The following is a 19,730-nucleotide window of genomic DNA, read 5'->3' as shown; positions in this document are numbered from 1 at the left end:
CCCCAGATACCCGTGCAGCCCCTCCCTCATTTCCTTCAGGACTGCTCACGTGTCACTCTAGGGGACCTACGGGTTTCCCTGAACAACCTGCCTAGAACAGTGTCCCCACTCCATTCTCTGCCTTCTCCCCTTGTTTGACTTTTCTTCATGACCCTCACCAACCCTGACATATACAAGGCTCATGAGGACAGGATCTTTTTTTGGTATACAATGAGCAGTCAGTAAGTATACAGATGGTCCTTGACATACAATGGTTTGACTCACGACTTTCTGATGGTATAAAAGTGATACACACTCAGTAGAAAATTGACTGATCTTTTCTCGGCTACTCATCTGTGGTGCAGGACTCTGTTGTGATGCTGGGCAGCAGTCATGGGCCTCAGCTTCCAGCCATGTAAACACAAGTGTAAACAACCAGTACACTTACAGTCACCCTGTACTCAAGACAGCCATTCTGTTTTTCACTCAGTATAGTATTCAATAAATTACATGAGACACTAGACACTTAATTATAAAATTGGCTTGATAAATAGTTGCTGATTGTTCAATAGCTCTATATAACAGTGTTGCTACTGCTGCTGCTGCTACTAAGCTGCTTCAGTCATGTCTGACTCTGTGCGATCCCACAGATGGCAGCCCACCAGGCTCCCCCGTCCCTGGGATTCTCCAGGCAAGAACACTGGAGTGGGTTGCCATTTCCTTCTCCAACACATGAAAGCGAAAAGTGAAGTTGCTCAGTCGTGTCTGACTCTTCGTGACCCCATGGACTGCAGCCTACCAGGCTCCTCCGTCCATGGGATTTTCCAGGCAAGAGTACTTCTAGTAAATGGTAATATGATGAAAAAACTGTAGCTGATTAGAATAGGATAAGTCACAAGCATGCTAAAAATAATTACTACTCTAAAAACAAACCCAAGCAAGGTCCCAGTTCATTGGGAAAGAAGAAGGGGAGGAAGAGAGAGAGAATGGTTGCTTCTGAATTAAGAGACGTGATCATCTACATACCTCTTTAGCTCCAAGAAGGTCATCCTGTTACTGTTCCTATAACTAGTCAGAAGAGTATCTGAAAGCAACTTCTGATGCCCAGTTCCTAGAAATCTTCATGGCGCTTGCTCAGATATCTGTGCTTTCTAAACACTCTACTTGGAAGACTGGTTCTCTGGTAATTCATCTCTTTCCCTAAATCCTGTCCAACCAGCCTAGGAGCTGGTGAGGAATGGAGTTTATGAGATTCAGCTTCGTCCAAGCAAAAGACAGGGCGATCTGACTTAGGCTGAGAAGGAGCCAGCCCCTGCAGACTCTAAATGTTGGCCACAACTTTAGGGGCAGCGACTCACTGAGCTCTGGAGATGTCGTAACCAGTGAGACCAAACCAGAACAAACACTGAGTATTACCACGAGTCAATGCAATGGATAAAAGGAGCTTGTTTGAAAGCAGTCTGCTGCAGAAAGCCCATGAGACATAATGGTCCAGGCAGTGCAGGGGAGATAAGAACACAGGCAAAGGTGGTGAGTGACGGTGAAACAACACGACCACTCAGGCCAGCTAGACTTACCCACACGGTAGCTATACCTTAAACTCACTCTCAAGCTGCAAAAGGGAGTATGCTACTAGCTAAGGCACCTGGGGTTAAAAACATGATACATTTCACTCAGTGTTTAGGTGCGGCCATTCTGAGGTAGCAAACCTTGTGTGAACAAATAAGATTTTATTCCTTTTCTGAGAACGTCAGGATGGGAAGTCAACCTCTGTTCTCACTCTGCAAAGAATTCCTGGAAGTTCTTCCCAACTTTGCCTAAGTATGACAAGGCTGTAATCCTGCTTACCGTGTCTGCTGATAAACCGGATACAGCTTTCTACCACCAGAGGAATTGCCTGGCTGGAATCCTGAAAAACCAGAGAAACACAGCATTAGAATCTTCAGAGAGAGCCCAGGGTCAGAGAAAAAGGACCAAAACGGTGTGGAGCTTGTCTCCGCTGGATGAGACGGCAGAACACAAGAAGCACCCAGCCTATGCTCCGAGCCCCAAAGCACATGTACAACCACCTGTTTGGAATACATCACACAGAAGTCTTACATTCCGCACCTCCCATACGGAACTAGCCTTCTTTCATTCCAAACCAGCTCCCCACCCCTGGCCATACGATCAATCAATAGATACATATATTTTGCCTCCTAAATATCCCTTAAGTCTATTTATTTCCCTCTATCTCTACTGCCACCAACCCAGCCCAATCCATCAGTATCTCCATTCCTACCCCTGTCATCCTACAAGTCAGTTTTTCTTCCCTTATACATGGTTAGTGATCTTTAAAAGTGCTGTGTGCTTAGCTGCTCAGTCGTGTCTGACTCTTTGCGACCCCGTGGGCTGTAGCCCACCAGGCTCCTCTGTCTGTGGGATTTCCCAGGCAAGAGTCCTGGACTGGGTTGCTGTGCCCTCCTCCGGTGGATCTTCCCGACCCAGGGATGGAACCTGGGCCTCCCGTATTGCAGGTGCTTTAAAGGTGCACATTTCATCAGTTACTCTCCAGGCTAAACTCTTTCAAAGACCTCATTATTTTCTGTACGCAGCCTTGTGTGTCCAGGGTCGCATCTTATCCAGGTTTGCCTCCTTCTGCTCCTCCCCCAACTCTGTTTTGGCCACACTGGCCCCTCTTCTACTCCTCAGTAAGTCCTCCTTTGCTCATAGATTTGAGGGAGTGATTCCTGCTGCTGGAAGCTCTCGTCACCCTGGACCCCCACCCACAGGGTCTCAGGGGAAGTATTACCTCCTTAGGGGTGCTTTTCTAGACTCCCCAGACGAGATCAAAGCCCCTATCTATGGGGTCTCAGTACCTTGTACTTGGCCTTCACACCCTGATTATGACTTAATTGTGTGGGTATAAATATTTGTTTGCATTTTGTCACCATTACAGTTAGAGTTCCACAGGGCAGCCCCTATGTCAATTGCTGGCATCCAGTGTTGGCTAGGATGCTTTCACATAGCAGGTGTTCAATTAATGCCAGTGGAAGGTAGCAGAATGAATCTACAGGAGCATCAGAGTGGGGATTTGTTTGGTATAAAAGGCAAGAAAGAAAGAAAAAAACAACTCCTGGACACAGTAGAGACTGATAGGTACTGAACTAAGGCCTCCCAGACGCCCATCTTTGCTCTGCCATTATGCTGGACAAGCCCGCCATACATTTAACTTCTTTGGGCCTTAACTTGCTACCTACCAACTGGGGAGAGGCTGGTGGTGAGGAGAGTGATATTTCCTATTGGCACATAAACACAGTGCTTTGCATTTACAAAAGAATTTACAGAGGTGTTGGGTCATGTATTAAGTGATTTAGACGGGCTGTTCCTGATAACAACCCTATTGGGCATGTATTAATATTATCCTCAACCCTACTGGGTATGTATTAATATTATCCTCATTTGACAAATGAGGAAATGAAGGCTTAGCAAGGTGAAATAGCTGCTTATGGACACAGCTGGTAAGTAGAGGTGCCAGGATTCGAATCCGGGCAGTCTTCCCCGAGACCAAACGTCTCACTACCACCTATACTGCATCCCAGGACCTTGGCAAACATAGCCTGGTGTGAATACCAACTATTATTGAAAATCAGTAGGGTTTTCTAATGCAGCTAAATGCATTAATAACTCAGCTCTAAGGAAGAAAGGGATCAGGCGGAATGACTTTAAACCTAGCTAGAAAGGGTTTTGGGCCTCCCTGGTGGCTCAGTGGTAAAGCATTCCCTTGCAGGAGACCTGGGTTTGATCCCTGGGCCAGGAAGATCCACTGGAGGAGGACACAGCAACCCACTCCAGTGTTCTTGCCTGGGAAATCCCATGGACAGAGGAGCCTGGCGGGCTACAGTCCATGAGGTCGAAAAGAATCAGACACGAACGAACGACTATACAACACAAGAGAAGGCTTTAGATGTTCAGGACAGAGACTAAGCTCTCCACTGGGGTGGGTCCTGTGACTTCTGTCCATTTAGCAGGTTTGTTTGTACCCCTCTCCTGGCTCTGAATTTTCTACTGTAGCCAGGAGTTTGGCTGCAATCAGGGAAGCAACTGGCTCTCATGAAGAAGCCAGGCTGACAGAAGAGCCTGCTCCCAAGTGTGCTGGGAACCTGTGACGCTATCACAGGGAGTGGAGTGAGTCAAGGTGCGGCTGCAGTCAGGAAGGTCTCAGCGACCCAAACGCTCATCTCACGACCCCAGACCCGTCTGCCTCCTCCAGCCTTCCAGCTTCAGTGGCCAGGGTCTGCCTCCTTGTTGCCATCACTAATTATACCAGTCAGCCTAGGGTGATCTCAGAGGAAGAATTCTCATCAGTTTTTCCAAACACCAATGAAGAAAATGGGTTCCACTATAAAAAAACTCCCAAACCCCATTTTTTTGGAGGTCTTCTCTAAGTTTACAAACATTATTATACTTGTCATTTACAAATAGTAGCAGTAGTGATGAGGACAATGATGTGAGTGTATGTAAAGTTTTTCTGGCCTTCAGTTTAAACATAATAAAGATCCAGAGGGACGGAGGTCAGGCAGCACAGGTTCTGGGCTTCAGCGAGTTGTGCGAGTGCACGATCCTGCCCAGACTTGTGGGAGAAGAGACATCAATGGCAGTTAAAGGGCAGCGTGCAGGGCTGCAGAAAGCAGAGCACCAAAGACATTAAGCTGCATGTCCGTGGCTACAGTGGTACGTCAGAAGCAGCTCAGAGGATAACCTCTTGCAGGCAAGAGTGCATGAGAGGGGCCGGTCCTACTGCAGAGGCATGTTTTCCCCAGCCCCCACTGCTCCAGTGGAGCCTAAGTCAAGAGTCCAGCGAAAACAAATACTGGACAAAGTCATGAAGGCTTCAGCCTCTCTTCTTGAAATATTTCTGAAGTCGGAGTGAATTCATTTCCCCAGGACATGCCCGGTGAGGACTCTCACTTGGCCATCAATCAGGCTGCACACAGCTGACGGGGCAGGGCCTGTGTGTGTTCCTATTCAGTGCCTGTCTCTCCCTCTCTTCCTCTCCCCTTCCCTCCTTCAGTGTCAGAATCCATGTCAGTTTAATTCTTCTGATTATAGTCTTTTTGGTCATATAAGCCCAGGATTGGAAGGGGTCTTGAAGGATAATTGGGTAAAATCTCCATTCAGTCAGAAGAAAGGAACTTTAAACCAAAAGTAGAGGGAGAAATGTAGCGAACACAACTTGGGAAAGATGGTAAAGCTGGGGCCCAGTGATTCGCAGTGGGAAGACAATCAAGACGGTGGCCGGAAAATGTCACTGTTTGGCATAACTCCGCACATGCGGACTTCTCCAGGTACTGATCTTTGACACGCTTGTTAGATTTCCACTTTTACCACGGGAGAAAACACTTGATTGGATGTCAGTAATAAGGAAAAAAGAGGCACCGGCGTTCACACGTGGGGATACAGGGATTGTGAGGAATGGAGGGTCCCCCATAAGAGAAGGAGAGAAGTAAGGAGAGATGCTAAGGAACCGAAGATGTGGCTGGGAAGCTGAGGAGACAGACACTGAGGGCAGGGGGCCAACTCAACTCCCGAGCACCAGTGTCCTGCCTATTAGGAGTTGGATACAGAGTCTCTGAACAGCAGCAATACCAGACAAGTGGACGCTTTGGGAAGGAGAGAGGCAGATTCATCTAAGGCAACACCAGTAACAAGGAAAAGAGTATGGACGGAAGTCAAAAAAGGGCCAAACCATGGGGAAACACCTACAATTCGGGAAACAGAGAGATGGGCCAGGAAAGAAGATATGGAAGTAACAGGAAAGAGAAAATTCTGGGCTTGATGGGAGGAGGGAAAGCTTAGAAAAAAGCAGTTGAGGATTTTTTTTTTTAAAGAAAAGTCAGATGGTCTGATCATAGGTTTTGGTGGAGTCAAAAATGACTGGAATCCATTGGGGACCCTCAAAAACAAAAGCTACTGGGTTCTTCTTCTTGTTTGGCCAATTTGCCGTCAACAACCAAACAAACTATATTTCCTTGTTACTTATATAAGATTATGCTTCTTCCAAGTTACTTACTATTTACCTTCCTGAGTATTTTAGAAAAACACTGACCCACCATTAGATCTGACCTGCTGGGGAAAAAGTGAATGAAAACAAGGTCTTTAGTTGATTGGGGTTTTTGATGCACCTTGGAACCCGAGTTCTAGCACGAGTTCTTACACGAGTCTGGCACCAGGTAACCATGCTAGGCACAGCAGGTGGAAAACCAGACGGGTGCCATTCCTCCCTGACTACAGTCCGACCAGGGACGCACACCACCAAATTGTGGCCGCTGGCACTCCTCCCCCCCAGGCTCCATCTCCTCATAGGAGGCTCAGTTTCAGTCCAGGAAATGAAAGGAACAAACTTCAAGTTCAATCCTTTTCTTACTTTTGAAGAAGGGGGCGGTGGCGGGGGATGAGCGGGGCTTGCGCCCTCTTTAAGATCTCCACCTATTAATTTTAAATGTAATAAATGGTCTCTAGAAGGCCCTTCATTCCTCTCTAGTTTTAAATGAAATTAGGAAAGATGGGCGGGGGCGGGGAGAAAGAAATAGAGGAACAAGAGAAAAGAGAATTGCAATGACATTTTTATAATTTAAAAAATGTGTAATTGCATCTGATGGTGTTCTCATTACAAGGAGATCCAAAGTAGAGAAGGGAAAAAATCCGTGACCACAAAGCAAAGGCAAGTGCGGCTGTGTTATCAACTTCCCCAGCTGGACAGCCCAGCCAGCTGAAGCAGTGAGATGGGCCGAAGATCCTGCAGGGGCTGCCACGGCCACAGAGACCACGTGCCCTCTACATTCCAGTATTTCCCTGCGGCTACAGCCACTGCGAATTACCCCAAACGATTTTTAAAGCCTGGATCAGCTTCCCCTTGAGTAGACACAAAGACATTTCTGAGCTCTCTCCACCCCCTCCCTCTTTCGTGGTCTCCTAGAGAAGGGGCGCCACTCCAGAGACAGTTCTGGGCCAATCTGCCACAGTCAAACCAGATCTCTAGTATGTAAGAGAGAGTAAACGGCCAGAGAGGAGAGAACCGGGTCAGAAAGACACCCATCCCTGTCCGACTAAGTCAATGAAGTGGTCGCCACATTAAACAGACTATGACTAAGGGGCTTCCCAGGTGGCGCTAGTGGTGAAGAACAGGCCTACCAATGTAGGAGACATGGAGACGTGGGTTCGATCCCTGGGTCGGGAAGATCCCCCAGAGAAGGAAATAGCAACCCACTCCAGTACTCATGCCTGGAGAATTCAACGGAGAGAGGAGCCTGGTGGGCTACAGTCCATTCGGTTGCAAAGAGTCGGACACAACTGAGGCAACTCAGCATGCATGCATTATGACTAAACTGTGCAGTCCAAACGCTAGCATGAAGTCAGGAAAGTGTCTTCCCCATCCACCGTGGAGCTCCATAAATATCTGGGATGTCAACATTTTTACCAGACACACCTGGCTCTTACAGGGTCCTTACCTGTTTCCTCACAGTTGAGCTACGCCTGCAGTCAATGGGGAGGAAAAAGAGAAAACGGGATTAAAAACAATCTGTGAGGTGGCTAATGAAATAAGTCACATTAATCAGCTCAGGTCCAGAAGTGGCTAAGAGACTTGATAAGTTACCTTTCAAATAAAAGCCCAATCAAGCGCTTTTCACAAAAGCTTAGAGGCCTCTGTTTTTAATGTCTGCCACCATTCAAAAGAAAACTTGGAGGGAACTGGCTCAATTTGCAGTAAAATACGTATGGGTTAGACAACAGGAAGACCTCTGTGCGCAAGGAGACACTAATCAACACCAAAAGAAGCTACGGTTTTCTTTCTTTTGAAAATCCTTAGGGAAAAGTTAGGGAGTGATATTCCTGGAATTTAGAGGGTAGAGGGTCCAGACTGGAAGGAATCTTGGTGATTCCATAGGTCAATGCTTTTCAGGCTGTGTTTAGCCTTGGAAGCCTTTTCTCCAAGGGAATCTGATTCAGACAGCAACCTCCCAAGCAAGGAGAGCAGCTCTATCTCTCTGAGCAAAGGTAGGAGGTAGGGACCATAGCAGGGCTGCTGGGCACCATCTGCCCCTTCCAGTAGGCTGCTCTTAAGGAACTCTCTGGAATCCTAGAGCTTCCTGGATCTAGGTGAATGCTCTCTCTTGTCTTATAGATCAGGAACTGGAGTTCAGAGAGGGAAAGAGAACAGCCCAAGGTCACACAGCAAATAACCCAGCATGAGGAAATTCAGCTCAGCTCTTTTCACTCCTATAGAGCCTTCCGGAGATATGGAACTTCAGGTGAACTCAGACTAAGACTCTATCACCAAGAAGATAGAATCCCATTATCCTGACTCCCTCCAGTCAACAAGACTAGTATATTAATGGGGTCCTTATCGTAATCCACAATGACAAAACGATGAAAGGCAAATGAAGGCATTTTTGAATAATGAGCCTATAATTGTAAACAACCTCATGACTATTTCATGTGCTGGCAGATATAAGTGGTTTATATATAATGGGCTAACCCAGGGTCTCTAAGGAGTCCAGCTCATGAAAGCTCTTCCCCCGTTAAATCGGCACATTTGTAGGCATCTGAGAACCACTGGCTGAATGAAAGCCCTGCTATCCGCCAACTCATGCGTTTTCTCATTGCAGCTCCATGACTGAGAGGGAAAATATTTGGCTGGGGTGGGGGAGGGCGGGGAAGGTGGGGAAGACTGGGAGGGCTGCATACTTGTACATCAGGCGAGGATCTGTACCAGTGCTGCTGGCTAGCAATGCATGGTAATATTTCATTATCCAGCGACACTCACTATTAGAGGCTGTCATCTTTTCCATGTATAAGAAAATTCTCAGGTCAAAGGCTATCTTCTGATCTTCCCTCCCTGGGTCAGAGACTTCCCAAAACCCACATGGTGAAGTCTAGACACTCAGGTAAGGTTTCCAGGGCCCTCCAGCACTGACCATTTCAGGTCACTGGGACTATTTCAGCAAATGGCAATTCCCTTCACTTAGTTCTGCTCAGCAAACCTCATTTCCATTTGAGGCCAGATGGGGTCAGCAAGGCAAAGGGATGGAAGCCACCCCAGCCCTAGGCCACTCCTTCGCAGAGCCATCCAAGGCTGCTAGCTCTCTCCATCCGCCCCCAGGGCTGTCCCAGGCCACACCTACCTGGCCAGACTGCAGTCTGTCCGCTGACCTGTTGGAAAGACAGAGGCAAAAAGCACGTGTTGAAGCAAATGAGGTGAAAGGGGAGACCTGCTCCCAGGAATGAGTGTCTGCCCGTCTCCCCAGGGAGCCTCTAGCCTCAGGCTGTGACTAGACTCCCAGGCGAAAAGGAAGACAGCACCCAGGGCCTCTTTCTGGGCAAGAGCTGTTCCTGCTGCTTGTTCCCAGCCCAGGGCTGCTGGTGTCCTGAAACGCTGGGCTTGCCGACTCTGCTTCCCAGTGGGAAAACGGGTGGACACAAGGGAAAAATAGTAAGGTGGGTCATATCTTAGAGAACACATTATTAGAAACCTTCCTAGAGGTGAAACTTAGCTTTTCTTCTGTGTGTACTGGTGTGTGTATGGTGGGGAGGGAGGGACAAGCTTGCTTGCCCTTCAGTATATGAACACACACACACACACACACACACACACACACACACGTGTGGTGGAGGGTGGAAGGGGAAGAAGGAAGGAATAGTTATTTGGGGAGAATATGCTCCATATGTGGAAGCTCTCGTTTTAGAGTCATACTAAACCCTCAGTGCCAGCAGGTTGGGCTGCATGAGATTTAAAATGCTGATACTGCTATTAGACTGGGGCTCTCAATCCAACAGCAGGCCCTAGTACTAAATTGAAAGGATCACAGCCAGCCTTAAAACATGAGATTGAAGATCTTAACATTCATCTGAAGTATTCTCATGCTTTTAAAAACTTGGGCCATTATGTAATCTGTGTTGCTTTTTTTGGGTCCACAGTTAACCGAGCTTGGTCTGTATGAGACTGTATTAGATACACCACGGAAAGTGTAAGCAAGAACTGAGCTGGAGGACAGATCAGCTCCCATGTTCCTGGAAAGGCAACTGCAAGGGCGGGGGGAGGGCAGGGCTCTATCTTGCCTTTAAAGGTTGCTAATTGTTGATTACAGTTCAGCTCATCCAGAACAACACCCTCCCCCACCCCAACAGTCTCTCTTACTAAAGGCTCAGCTTTCATCTGCAAAAATATTATTCCGAGCCATTATTTCCAACATCTGTCCCATTTCCATTCTGGAATATTCATACACATCAATTATCCCTCTGTGGCAAGAACAAGGGGCTCTTGCGTTTTGATGACAAATGCATACAGAAGGCAGGGACAGGATGACTTGCACACAGGAAGAGCTATTTTTTTTCCTTCTTGCCAGAACTTGTCATCTCTAGATGAAGGCACTGCACAGCACTAATGAACGGTCGCCACCCTTCGCCCCCTGTGGTAGCACATTGGGTATATGCATGTGTGTTGCAAACCCATCCTCTCTTTCTCTCTCTCTCTCTCTCTCTCTCTCTCTCTCTCACACACACACACACACACACACACACACACACACACACAGAGTCTCTCTCACACTCAGGCTTGTTCCCCATCTCATATATGGGTCATGCTTAGCATGTGTGTTGCAAACCCATCCTCTCTTTCTCTCTCTCTCTCTCACACACACACACACACACACACACACACATACACACACACACACACACACACTCAGGCTTGTTCCCCATCTCATATATGGGTCATGCTTAGACTATCTTGGCAAAAAGAAATCACAGTTATACTTTGTTTCAAATAGTTCTGGGCATTCTTTCCTCTGATTCCCCATGAGCAACCTAACGCAAGAGTAAAGACTTTCTATAAGCAAAGTTTAGACCTGTTCAGCCTGAGTCCCTTGGGTGTGTATGTAGGGTAGGGGGTGGGGGGTTGCGGGGAGAAAAAAATAGAAGTTACCTAACAGGCTTTCATCACATAAAAGAAAATGCATTAAAAATCACAAGATCAAAGACACTAGATATAAAAGAATTAATCACCAGGGGAAATCGTTCAGGGCAGCAGAACAGCATAAGAAGGGTGGGTTAGGAGGCTCTGGAATGGAAAGTGGGGCTCTGATTCCTGGGGCCTTTGAGCCAATGAGCACGGTATACTTGCCTAGATTCTGCACTCGGTCTGGGGAGAGCTCAAGAATTGATTTGAGAACACCTGACCTCTGTGAGAACGCAGCTTTTGCCTTTTACTGCTGGTACTACCTGTCCTGGCCCCCATCTTTAAGCAAGGAGATCAGTGGGGCAAGGAGGAGGGGGCAGGGCATTCACAGGCATCCCCGACCTGGGAATCCCATTAATCAGAGGATGCTGAGAGCTGGGCAGGAGAGCTGGGCAGGGTGCCAAACACCCCAGGGAAGCTTCTCTTGCAACTTCTGCCTTCCGTTTGACAGCTGAGGAGAAAGTCCAGAGTGCCAGTCCAGCCCTATGCCTTGCTACTTTCAGCGTCTGATTAAAATCATCTTATGAGACCAGACAGTCTGCTCAGCACCAGAGCCTCCACCTGGCCAAGGCAAGGAGAGGGCTGCCTCTGAGCCCCAGGACCCTTCAAAGCAAGAGAGAAGCACGGCCCACCCTGACGCTACTGACAGCTGCAGTCTGCCCAGCACCCCACCCTTGGGACGCCTCTCCTCTGCTCAGGGCAGCTGTGTAGCTCACCTCACAGCTCCCCACCCTCTAGATCCAGCCTCCGTCCTGCCACAGAGGAGCCGAGAGTTTGACCAAAGGGTCTGGAGAGGAAAGGACCCGTCAGCTCCTTGGCCCGGGTAGCAGCAGACGGGGTGCAGGAGGGGGCGGAGTGCAGGCACGCTCCACCGAAATGAGTAGCTGGTGCACACTGGTGCTTCATTAAGCACGGGCCTTTCCCCATTACTCAGGCAGTCATCTGGGGCGTGTGCTTCCACACTGAACAAGCGAGGAAAAGCAATGCGTTCACATAACCAGATCAGGGCCACTTTGCTGAGGAGGGAGGCACGTGCTCAGCACTAGGGCCAGGACCCGGCCTGCCCCTTGCTGCCAAGTCTCCTGCAGAGCCCACACTCACTCTCTCCCAGGGTTTTCTGGAGAAGGTCGTGCTTGGCTTGTAGCTTGGTGATGAGGTTCCTGCCCTCCAGGTACTCCTTCATTTTCTGTAAGGGAAGAGGACAGAGAACATTCAGACTCCAGAAGGGGAGGAAAAAAACAAATCACAGATGCTCAGCTGTACAATTCCCTTTCTAAGAGGGCTTTTGGTTTCTGACCCAATTTCCACTGGGTTCCTTTTTTATTTTTTTTAAAGGCCCTGCGCATCTGAGCAGCTGCTGATTTTCCTGGTGGATTAGTGTCCTGCTTTATGTCTTCCTAGGAGCTCCACGTCGGCCACTGAAAGAAACTGCCTCCTGGAGTCCGAGCCCCACATCCATCTTTTTCAGCTCTGCCGAAGAGCTGCGGGTGGAGGGACTCACTGAGTCTTGCCTTCCTGGGGAGAGGACACACACCTGCGGCTGGTCAGCTTGTCCCCTCTCCTGACACCCTCCCCTCCAGGCCCCTCCCAGGGGTATTCCTTCACACCAGCAGCAGTGTCAAGGCTCAGCCCAGCCAGGCACTCAGAGCATCTCTATCTGAGCTGTATTTTAATCGGCCTGCTCCTCTATTCTGCAGAAAGCTTGGGCTTTCTGAGCACACAGAGGGAGGGGCTGCCACACCCCACTTGCATAACACACACTGGAGGTTCCAAACACAGATGAGGTTTATGGAAATGTGATCCCATCTGCTCTAACAGTCGAAATATGACTGCTGCACTGTGCTTTGTGATCGGCTTCTCTCAACCCTTGTCTGCTCAGTGAGAGACTGTATTTCCCTGGACAATTCAGCCAATCTTCAAAACAACCCTATGAACCATGATAACCATTATCCCCATTTTACGGATGAGGACGCTGAGATTTGGGGAGATTCAGTAAGTGGCTTTAGGCCAGACAATTAGTGAGTGGTGGAGCTAGTCTCCACATACAGAGTTTGGCAATACAATGTGTGCTTTTATTTGTTAACTTTTTTTTGGCCACGCTGCGTGGCATGTGGGATCTTCGTTCCTGGACCAGGGATCAAACCTGCACCCACTCTAATGGAAGTTGAGAGTCCTAACCACTGGACTGCCAGGGAAGTCCCCAGTGTGTGCTTTTAGTCATTATGATAAAGTGCTTGATCTGCTACGGTGCAGAGCAGAAGAAGGAGAGAAGCAGAATAAAACCAGCTTCTAGAGTACTTCAGCATGCATTTGACTCCCAGGATAACTGCATACAGCCCACAGGGACGACATCATTGTTTCCTTACTGCAGATGAGGATAGACAGAGGTGCTGCTGACTGCTGCAAGCCCGTAAGTGGTGGTGCCGAGCCCGGACCCCAGGCCTCTGGACTCTCTTCATGGTGTCTTTCCCACCCGCCCACTGCTATTCACGGGCATCTCAGTTTGCCTTGGATGCCTTCTGCTGCAATGGTTCAGCTGCTGGGTCAGAGTCATCTGCCCACCTCTAAACTCAGAGGCAAAATGGCAGTGTCTCCCTGAGTGTGATCTGTGAATCACTGTTGAAGAGGTAAGTGGATATAACACTTAAAATGATAATTGTTCTGCCTTTTTTATTTTTTTTTCTATCATTTATTTCTATTTTTTAAATTAATTTTTATTTTTACTTTATGCCTTTTTTTAAAATGTACTAACCAAAAAGTATAGATCAAGCCTTTGGAGTGAAAGTAGAAAGAAAAGGTGCAAAAACTGTGAGTTACTTTTAATCTCTTTACCTTTCTGTGCAGTGTGAACTTTTAACTGGGTACATATTTCTCTCTCTCCCTTATAAAAACAAGGAAAAATGCAGCTTTCTCTGGGACGCTTTCACCCTCCCACGTTCACCCAGCTGCTCCTGTGTAGACACCTGCAAATCTCTGACGGCACTTCTCACCCAGCCCTGTCATGGAGGCTTTGTTGCTCCTGTCCCTTTCCCTCCAGATGGTCTCCTCTCTATGGTCGGAGACCATGGCATTCATTACTCTTTGTGTCCCTGATACTTAGTACTGTGCCCAGTGGATAGCAGACACTCAATAAATCCTTGAAAATTAGTAAATAAATGAACAGTCTCAGTCTCCTCTGGCTAGAACCCTCCTCAGCAGTGACAAACCATGCCTCCAAGTATGCCCCTACTCTCTGAATTAAACAGAAGACAAACAAAAACCAAGCCCTACGCCACGTCATTTCTGCTGCTTTCCTCACAACACGTTCCCTCTGCTCCTTTGTGCTTCTGCACGGGAACATCTGCCTAAACACAGGCTCTGCTGTCACCCTCCTCATCCCATCTGCTTCAGCTGCCAGCTCACCTGCTGTCAGTCTTCCCGGCATGACACCCTAATCCCCAACCAATGCCAACTGTGAGGCCTGGAACAGTACTTCAGGGCTGAGAGGTGAAACACCGTCAGGAAACATCCACTGTGAACATCTGAACTGCCAGAGGCCCCTCTTTGGAAGTTCATTCCAAGGAGACGCTAAAGGTTTCCTAATGAGGGAAAATTCGCCCATGGTAACCCTTAAAATGAGACCAGAGTGCTCAGAAAACAGTGCAAACTCTGAAAGGAGATGCAGACTTCTTCCTGTCACTTGTGTGTATACTTGCTATTTCAGAAATCATTTTTTTCATCCATGTTCACAGTTCGCTGCTTAACTTCGGCTGTCACTCAGTGAACCATTAAAATAAATAACAATCTGATAAAGAGGTATGATGAATCACCTTTCCGGGTTCCACTAAATCCTGAAGGATCAAAAGCCGTGTCAAGGTATGACCTGCATCCCTAAGAGTGGAAACAGTGGTAGGAAGTTTTCCATCTGGGTAAGCTGGGTGTGCGGAGGAAGAAGCATCCCATTTGCAGGCACATCATTTACACTTTCCTGTCCCGCCCATAAAGCGCTCATCTCTACAAGAGGTCCACTGGGAGGGTAGCTGGGCTTTCCTGGAGGAGCTTGCTTAGCAGGATTCAGGTGCTGCTGTCCTGACACACAGCGAAGGAAGCCAAGACAGCTGAAGACAAGGGAGGAAGGTGGCTTTTCAATGATTCCTGGAGACCAGGGGCCAGAAGAACTGTTCACGGGTGATTTCAAAATCCTTCCTTGGGCAATGAGAGTCACCTTCCTTATCTAAACCATGTCCCAATATTAGGTAATTAATTTTCTTTCATTCCACTTCCTAGACCCTGCTCCTCTCCCCAAACATCTAAAGGTAGGGTGATCACCTGGACTTTTCCTCAGTGGAGAAGAAAGAAAAGGATCATGGTCAATTCCAGATCACCAAAATGAAGTCAAATTCCTAAAACACAGCCTGACTGCCACACCCCATGAGCTGCTCCCACCCACCCCACTCCCATCATTTAACACTCAATATTATCAAAACTGAGAATCTGTTCCAAAAGGAGAAAGGGAAGTAAGAGCTGATTGGATGATTTTGGGTTTTGCCATTGTGAACCTTCAATTCAGTTTTTATGATCTCATTAATTGCTTTCTTAATAATCCTCAATTTAGTATTAACAATGATGAGTTTTATTCATTGAAAAGGATTAGTATGATAATTTTTCTTTCTAAGCCCACCCTCCCTCACAGACATTTTAATTGTAGTAAGATGAAGAAGGCTAAGTCGGTATATTTGAGTCCTACCACTTGTAACTCTTCTGACCTTGGGCAAGTCACTTAACTCCCAGAACTTAAGTTTCCCCAACTGAAAAATGGGGATCATATCTTTTTCCACAAGGGTGTTCAAGATGAAATAAAGATAACAAATATGACTGTGATTGACACCAACCAGCAGATACTCAAAAGTGTTCCTTATACAGAATCACTTGGTCAACTAACTGAAAAACAGTCCTTCCCTATTTCTTTGCTCTATGCTAATACTTAAGAAAGCTTGGCAATTCCCTGGTGGTCCAGTGGTTAGGACTTCCACTGCCAAGGGCCTGGGGTTCAATCTCTGGTCGGGGAGGTGAGATCCTCAAGCCACGTGGTGCCACCGAAAACAAAAACAAAACCAACTCAGAGCAGGTTTCCATCCTTTAAAAAGAAAAAAAGGAGGCACAAGAATGGTTTTCAAATTTAATTTTAAAATGCCTCCTCCCTTTAAATACATTCTTACCATGGTGCTGTACAACTCATGGACCTTGCCTATGCATTAAATTTAATCAGTGAACCCAAGGTCACAAGTCTCCACCATGATGAGAAAGGGGTGGCTGGGAGGAGTGAGCTGTGCCTAGTCAGCCCCGTGCAGTGCACAGATACACACAGATGTCCTTACTGGGCCTTCTTCCCCACCAGCCAAGCACACTGACATTTCCCCTCCTACCCGTCAATTTTTAAAGCAGGAGACAGCTGTCAGACAGAATACATAATAGAGCAAGCCTTTCAACTGAAGCATATCTCCCCACTTGATCTGACATGGCAGGGGCATTCATTCAGTTATACCCACTTAGTACACATTATCACCTATCTGCTTATCCTTGGAGAATCCCAAGAGAAAAAAGATCTTGGACCACACCAAGTCTAGCAGTCTTAGAGCATGTCTGTTCAATGGCCAAGGAGCAGGTTCCTCTACAACTTCTTGCCTTACCCACATCTGTCCCCTCAACTTCAGGCAGCCTAGCTTTGTTTATTTTATAAACAATCCATCCATTTCATCCCCCATTCAAGAATCCCATACTCCAGTCCTCACACAAGGAAATACCTGTAGGGTTTGACAGTACTTAGCTGGTTAGTGTGCAGACTAGAGATCTGAAGAGATCTAAAATTAGAGATATGGAGGGAACATTTCTTGCAAGGATGGGCATGAAAAAGGACAGAAACAGTAAGGACCTAACAGAAGCAGAAGAGATTAAGAAGAGGTGGCAAGAATACACAGAAGAGCTATACAAAAAAAGGTCTTAATGACCTGAATAACTATGATGGTGTGATCACTCACCTAGAGACAGACATCCTGGAGTGTGAAGTCAAGTGGGCCTTAGGAAATACTACAACGAACAAAGCTAGTGGAGGTGATGGAGTTCCAGCTGAGCTAGATTAAATCTTAAAAGATGATGCTGTTAAAGTGATGCACTTAATATGTCAGCAAATTTGGGAAACTCAGCAGTGGCCAAAGGACTGGAAAAGGTCAGTTTTCATTCCAATCCTAAAGAAGGGCAATGGCAAAGAATAATCAAACTACTGTACAATTGTGCTCATTCACATGTTAGTAAGGTTATGCTCAAAATCTTTCAAGCTAGACTTCAGCAGTTTGTGAACTGAGAACTTCCAAATGTATAAGCTGGATTTAGAAAAGGCAGAGGAACCAGAGTTCAAATTGCCAACATCCACTGGATCATAGAGGAAGCAAGGGAATTCCAGAAAAACATCTATTCCTGCTTCACTGACTAGGCTAAAGCCTTTAACTGTGTGGATCACAACAAATTGAAAAATTCTTAAAGAGATGGGAATACCAGACCACCTCACCTGTCAAATCTGATCTGGGTCAAGAAGCAACAGTTAGAACCCGACAGGGAACAACAGACTGGTTCAAAATTGGGAAAGGAATGTGACAAGGCTGTATATTGTCACCCTGCATATTTAACTTATATGCAGAGTATACCATGCGAAATGCCACTCTGGATGAATCACAAATTGGAATCAAGCTTGCTGAGAGAAATATCAACAATCTCAGATACAGAGGTGATATTACTCTAGCGGCAGAAAGCGAAGAGAAACAAAAGAGCCTCTTGATGATAGTCCAAGAGGGGAGTGAAAAAGCTGACTTAAAACTCAACATTCAAAAAACTAAGATCATAGTATCTGGTCCCATCACTTCATGGCAAATAGATGGGGAAAAAGTACAAGCAGTGACAGATTTTATTTTGGGGGCTCCAAAATCATTGCGGATGGTGACTGCGGCCATGAAATTAAAAGACATTTGCTTTTTGGAAGAAAAGCTATGACAAACCTAGACAGCGTTTTAAAAAGCTGAGACATCACTTTGTAGACAAAGGTCCATATAGTCAAAGCTACAGCTTTTCTAGTAGTCATGTATGGACGTGAGAGTTGGACCATAAAGAAGGCTGAGCACTGAAGAATTGATGCTTTTGAACTGTGGTGCTGGAGAAGACTCTTTGAAAGTCCCTGGGACTGCAAGGAGATCAAACCTGTCAATCCTAAAGGAAATCAACTCTGAATATTCATTGAAAGGACTGAAGTCGAAGCTGAAGCTCCAACACTTTGGCCACCTGATGCAAAGAGCTGACTCTTTGGAAAAGACCCTGATGCTGGGAAAGACTGAAGGCAAAAGGAGAAGGGGGCAGCAGAGGATGAGATGGTTAGACAGCATCACTGACTCAAGGGACATGAATCTGAGCAAACTCTGGTTGATAGTGAAGGACAGGGAGCTTGGCATGCTGCAGTCATGGGGTCGCAAATAGTCAGACGCAACTCAGTGACACAACAACAACAACAGCCTATGAGAAGGCAACTGGTTAAATGAACGATGTAACATCTGTCTGTACAAATGAAATTCTGCCCAGCCATTTAAAAAAGAGGTAGATCTTTTTGGAATAAATTGAAGATAATATCCCAAATAAATTAAGTAAAAACAGCAAAGTGAAGAACAGTATTGATGATACACTTCCATTTGTATTGCTATCTATTTTATTTCCTCATATTTCTAATGTAATAATATTATATTAAAGGGTGCATCGGTGGTTGTGTCCACACAGAACACCTTTGGAAGGACATAGAAGAAACTGGTGTCAGTCACTGGCAGGAAGTGTGGGTTAGGAACAGGTAGAGGCTTGAACTCCTTGCTTTTTTGAAATCTTTGCATCTTTTTAAAAAATCTTTAATAGTTACAATAAAATAGGCAATGGGAAAAGAGGTGGACAGTGCAGGATAGCGTGTTACAGAAGATAAGTGAGACAAAGCCAAGGAGATCAGAAAACCTCTGTCTTCTCACTTAGAGCAAAAGAGCAGGAAGCTGAGCGGTTCCCGAGCCTTCCCCTGACCTCTGCTTCCTCACCAGGGCAAAGAGAAAAAGCTCGTGTCTTGACACCAGGAGACCAGTACACCAGAGTTCTGGTTTCAGCTCTTGCTGAAGACCTTGGACAAGCTACCCATCCTTTTTGAATTTTTGTTGTTTGTTAATTCTTGAAAATAAAAAAAAAATCTTTCCATGAGAAGATTTGGCTAGATGATTTTAAAAAAACACTTCAAGCTTTAAAATTTCATGATTATTTTCCCGGTACTCTTGCAAATGACCGACCTTTATAGATCATGCTTCAAGTTTCCAACCACTGTCTTCCGGGCAGACCGATCTGATGACGGCCAAGGGTGCTCAGAAAGTATTCCTAGCAGCCCTCTGGGTCACTAGGCACACTACCAGGAGTCCAGGCCATGACAAGAGACCTCTTTCCAACTTTCCAAAAGAAGGAACCTCCAGGAGGAGATACTCCGATGTCTTTGAAGGGCACAGGGAGGCACAGGAAACAGAAGGGTAAACGTTTGTAAAGGCAAAGACTAAGGGAAGCCCACCTGCAGCTGTCTTGGCTTTGTGGGTTTGGCAAGCACAGGCAGAACTCCTGGCGAACATTCACACACCACCCCAAAGTCCTTTTAACATGAACTGAATTATCTGACGCATTCCAAACACCAATCACAAAAATGGTGAACTCTTTTACAAAT

General features: G+C 46.6%; 1 protein-coding gene across 7 annotated transcripts in view; it reads right to left on the bottom strand.

The window, feature by feature from the left end:
• The window catches only part of SRGAP2 (SLIT-ROBO Rho GTPase activating protein 2), a 256,602-nt gene that overhangs the window by 35,956 nt on the left and 200,916 nt on the right, over positions 1 to 19,730 (bottom strand). For all 7 annotated transcript variants that reach the window (XM_027976227.2, XM_027976229.2, XM_027976228.2 and 4 more), the window contains 4 exons: positions 12,077 to 12,161; positions 9,144 to 9,171; positions 7,470 to 7,494; positions 1,828 to 1,888 (listed from right to left, as the gene is read on the bottom strand). In XM_027976227.2, coding sequence (XP_027832028.1) covers positions 1,828 to 1,888; positions 7,470 to 7,494; positions 9,144 to 9,171; positions 12,077 to 12,161 — 199 coding nt within the window. The remainder of the gene's footprint in view (positions 1 to 1,827; positions 1,889 to 7,469; positions 7,495 to 9,143; positions 9,172 to 12,076; positions 12,162 to 19,730) is intronic.

The sequence above is a fragment of the Ovis aries genome, chromosome 12 (genome assembly GCF_016772045.2).
Source record: "Ovis aries strain OAR_USU_Benz2616 breed Rambouillet chromosome 12, ARS-UI_Ramb_v3.0, whole genome shotgun sequence".
In the NCBI taxonomy this organism is placed as follows: domain Eukaryota; kingdom Metazoa; phylum Chordata; class Mammalia; order Artiodactyla; family Bovidae; genus Ovis; species Ovis aries.
The sequence above is the reverse complement of the archived record's forward strand: the minus strand, read 5'-3'. Positions and strand labels throughout refer to the sequence as shown.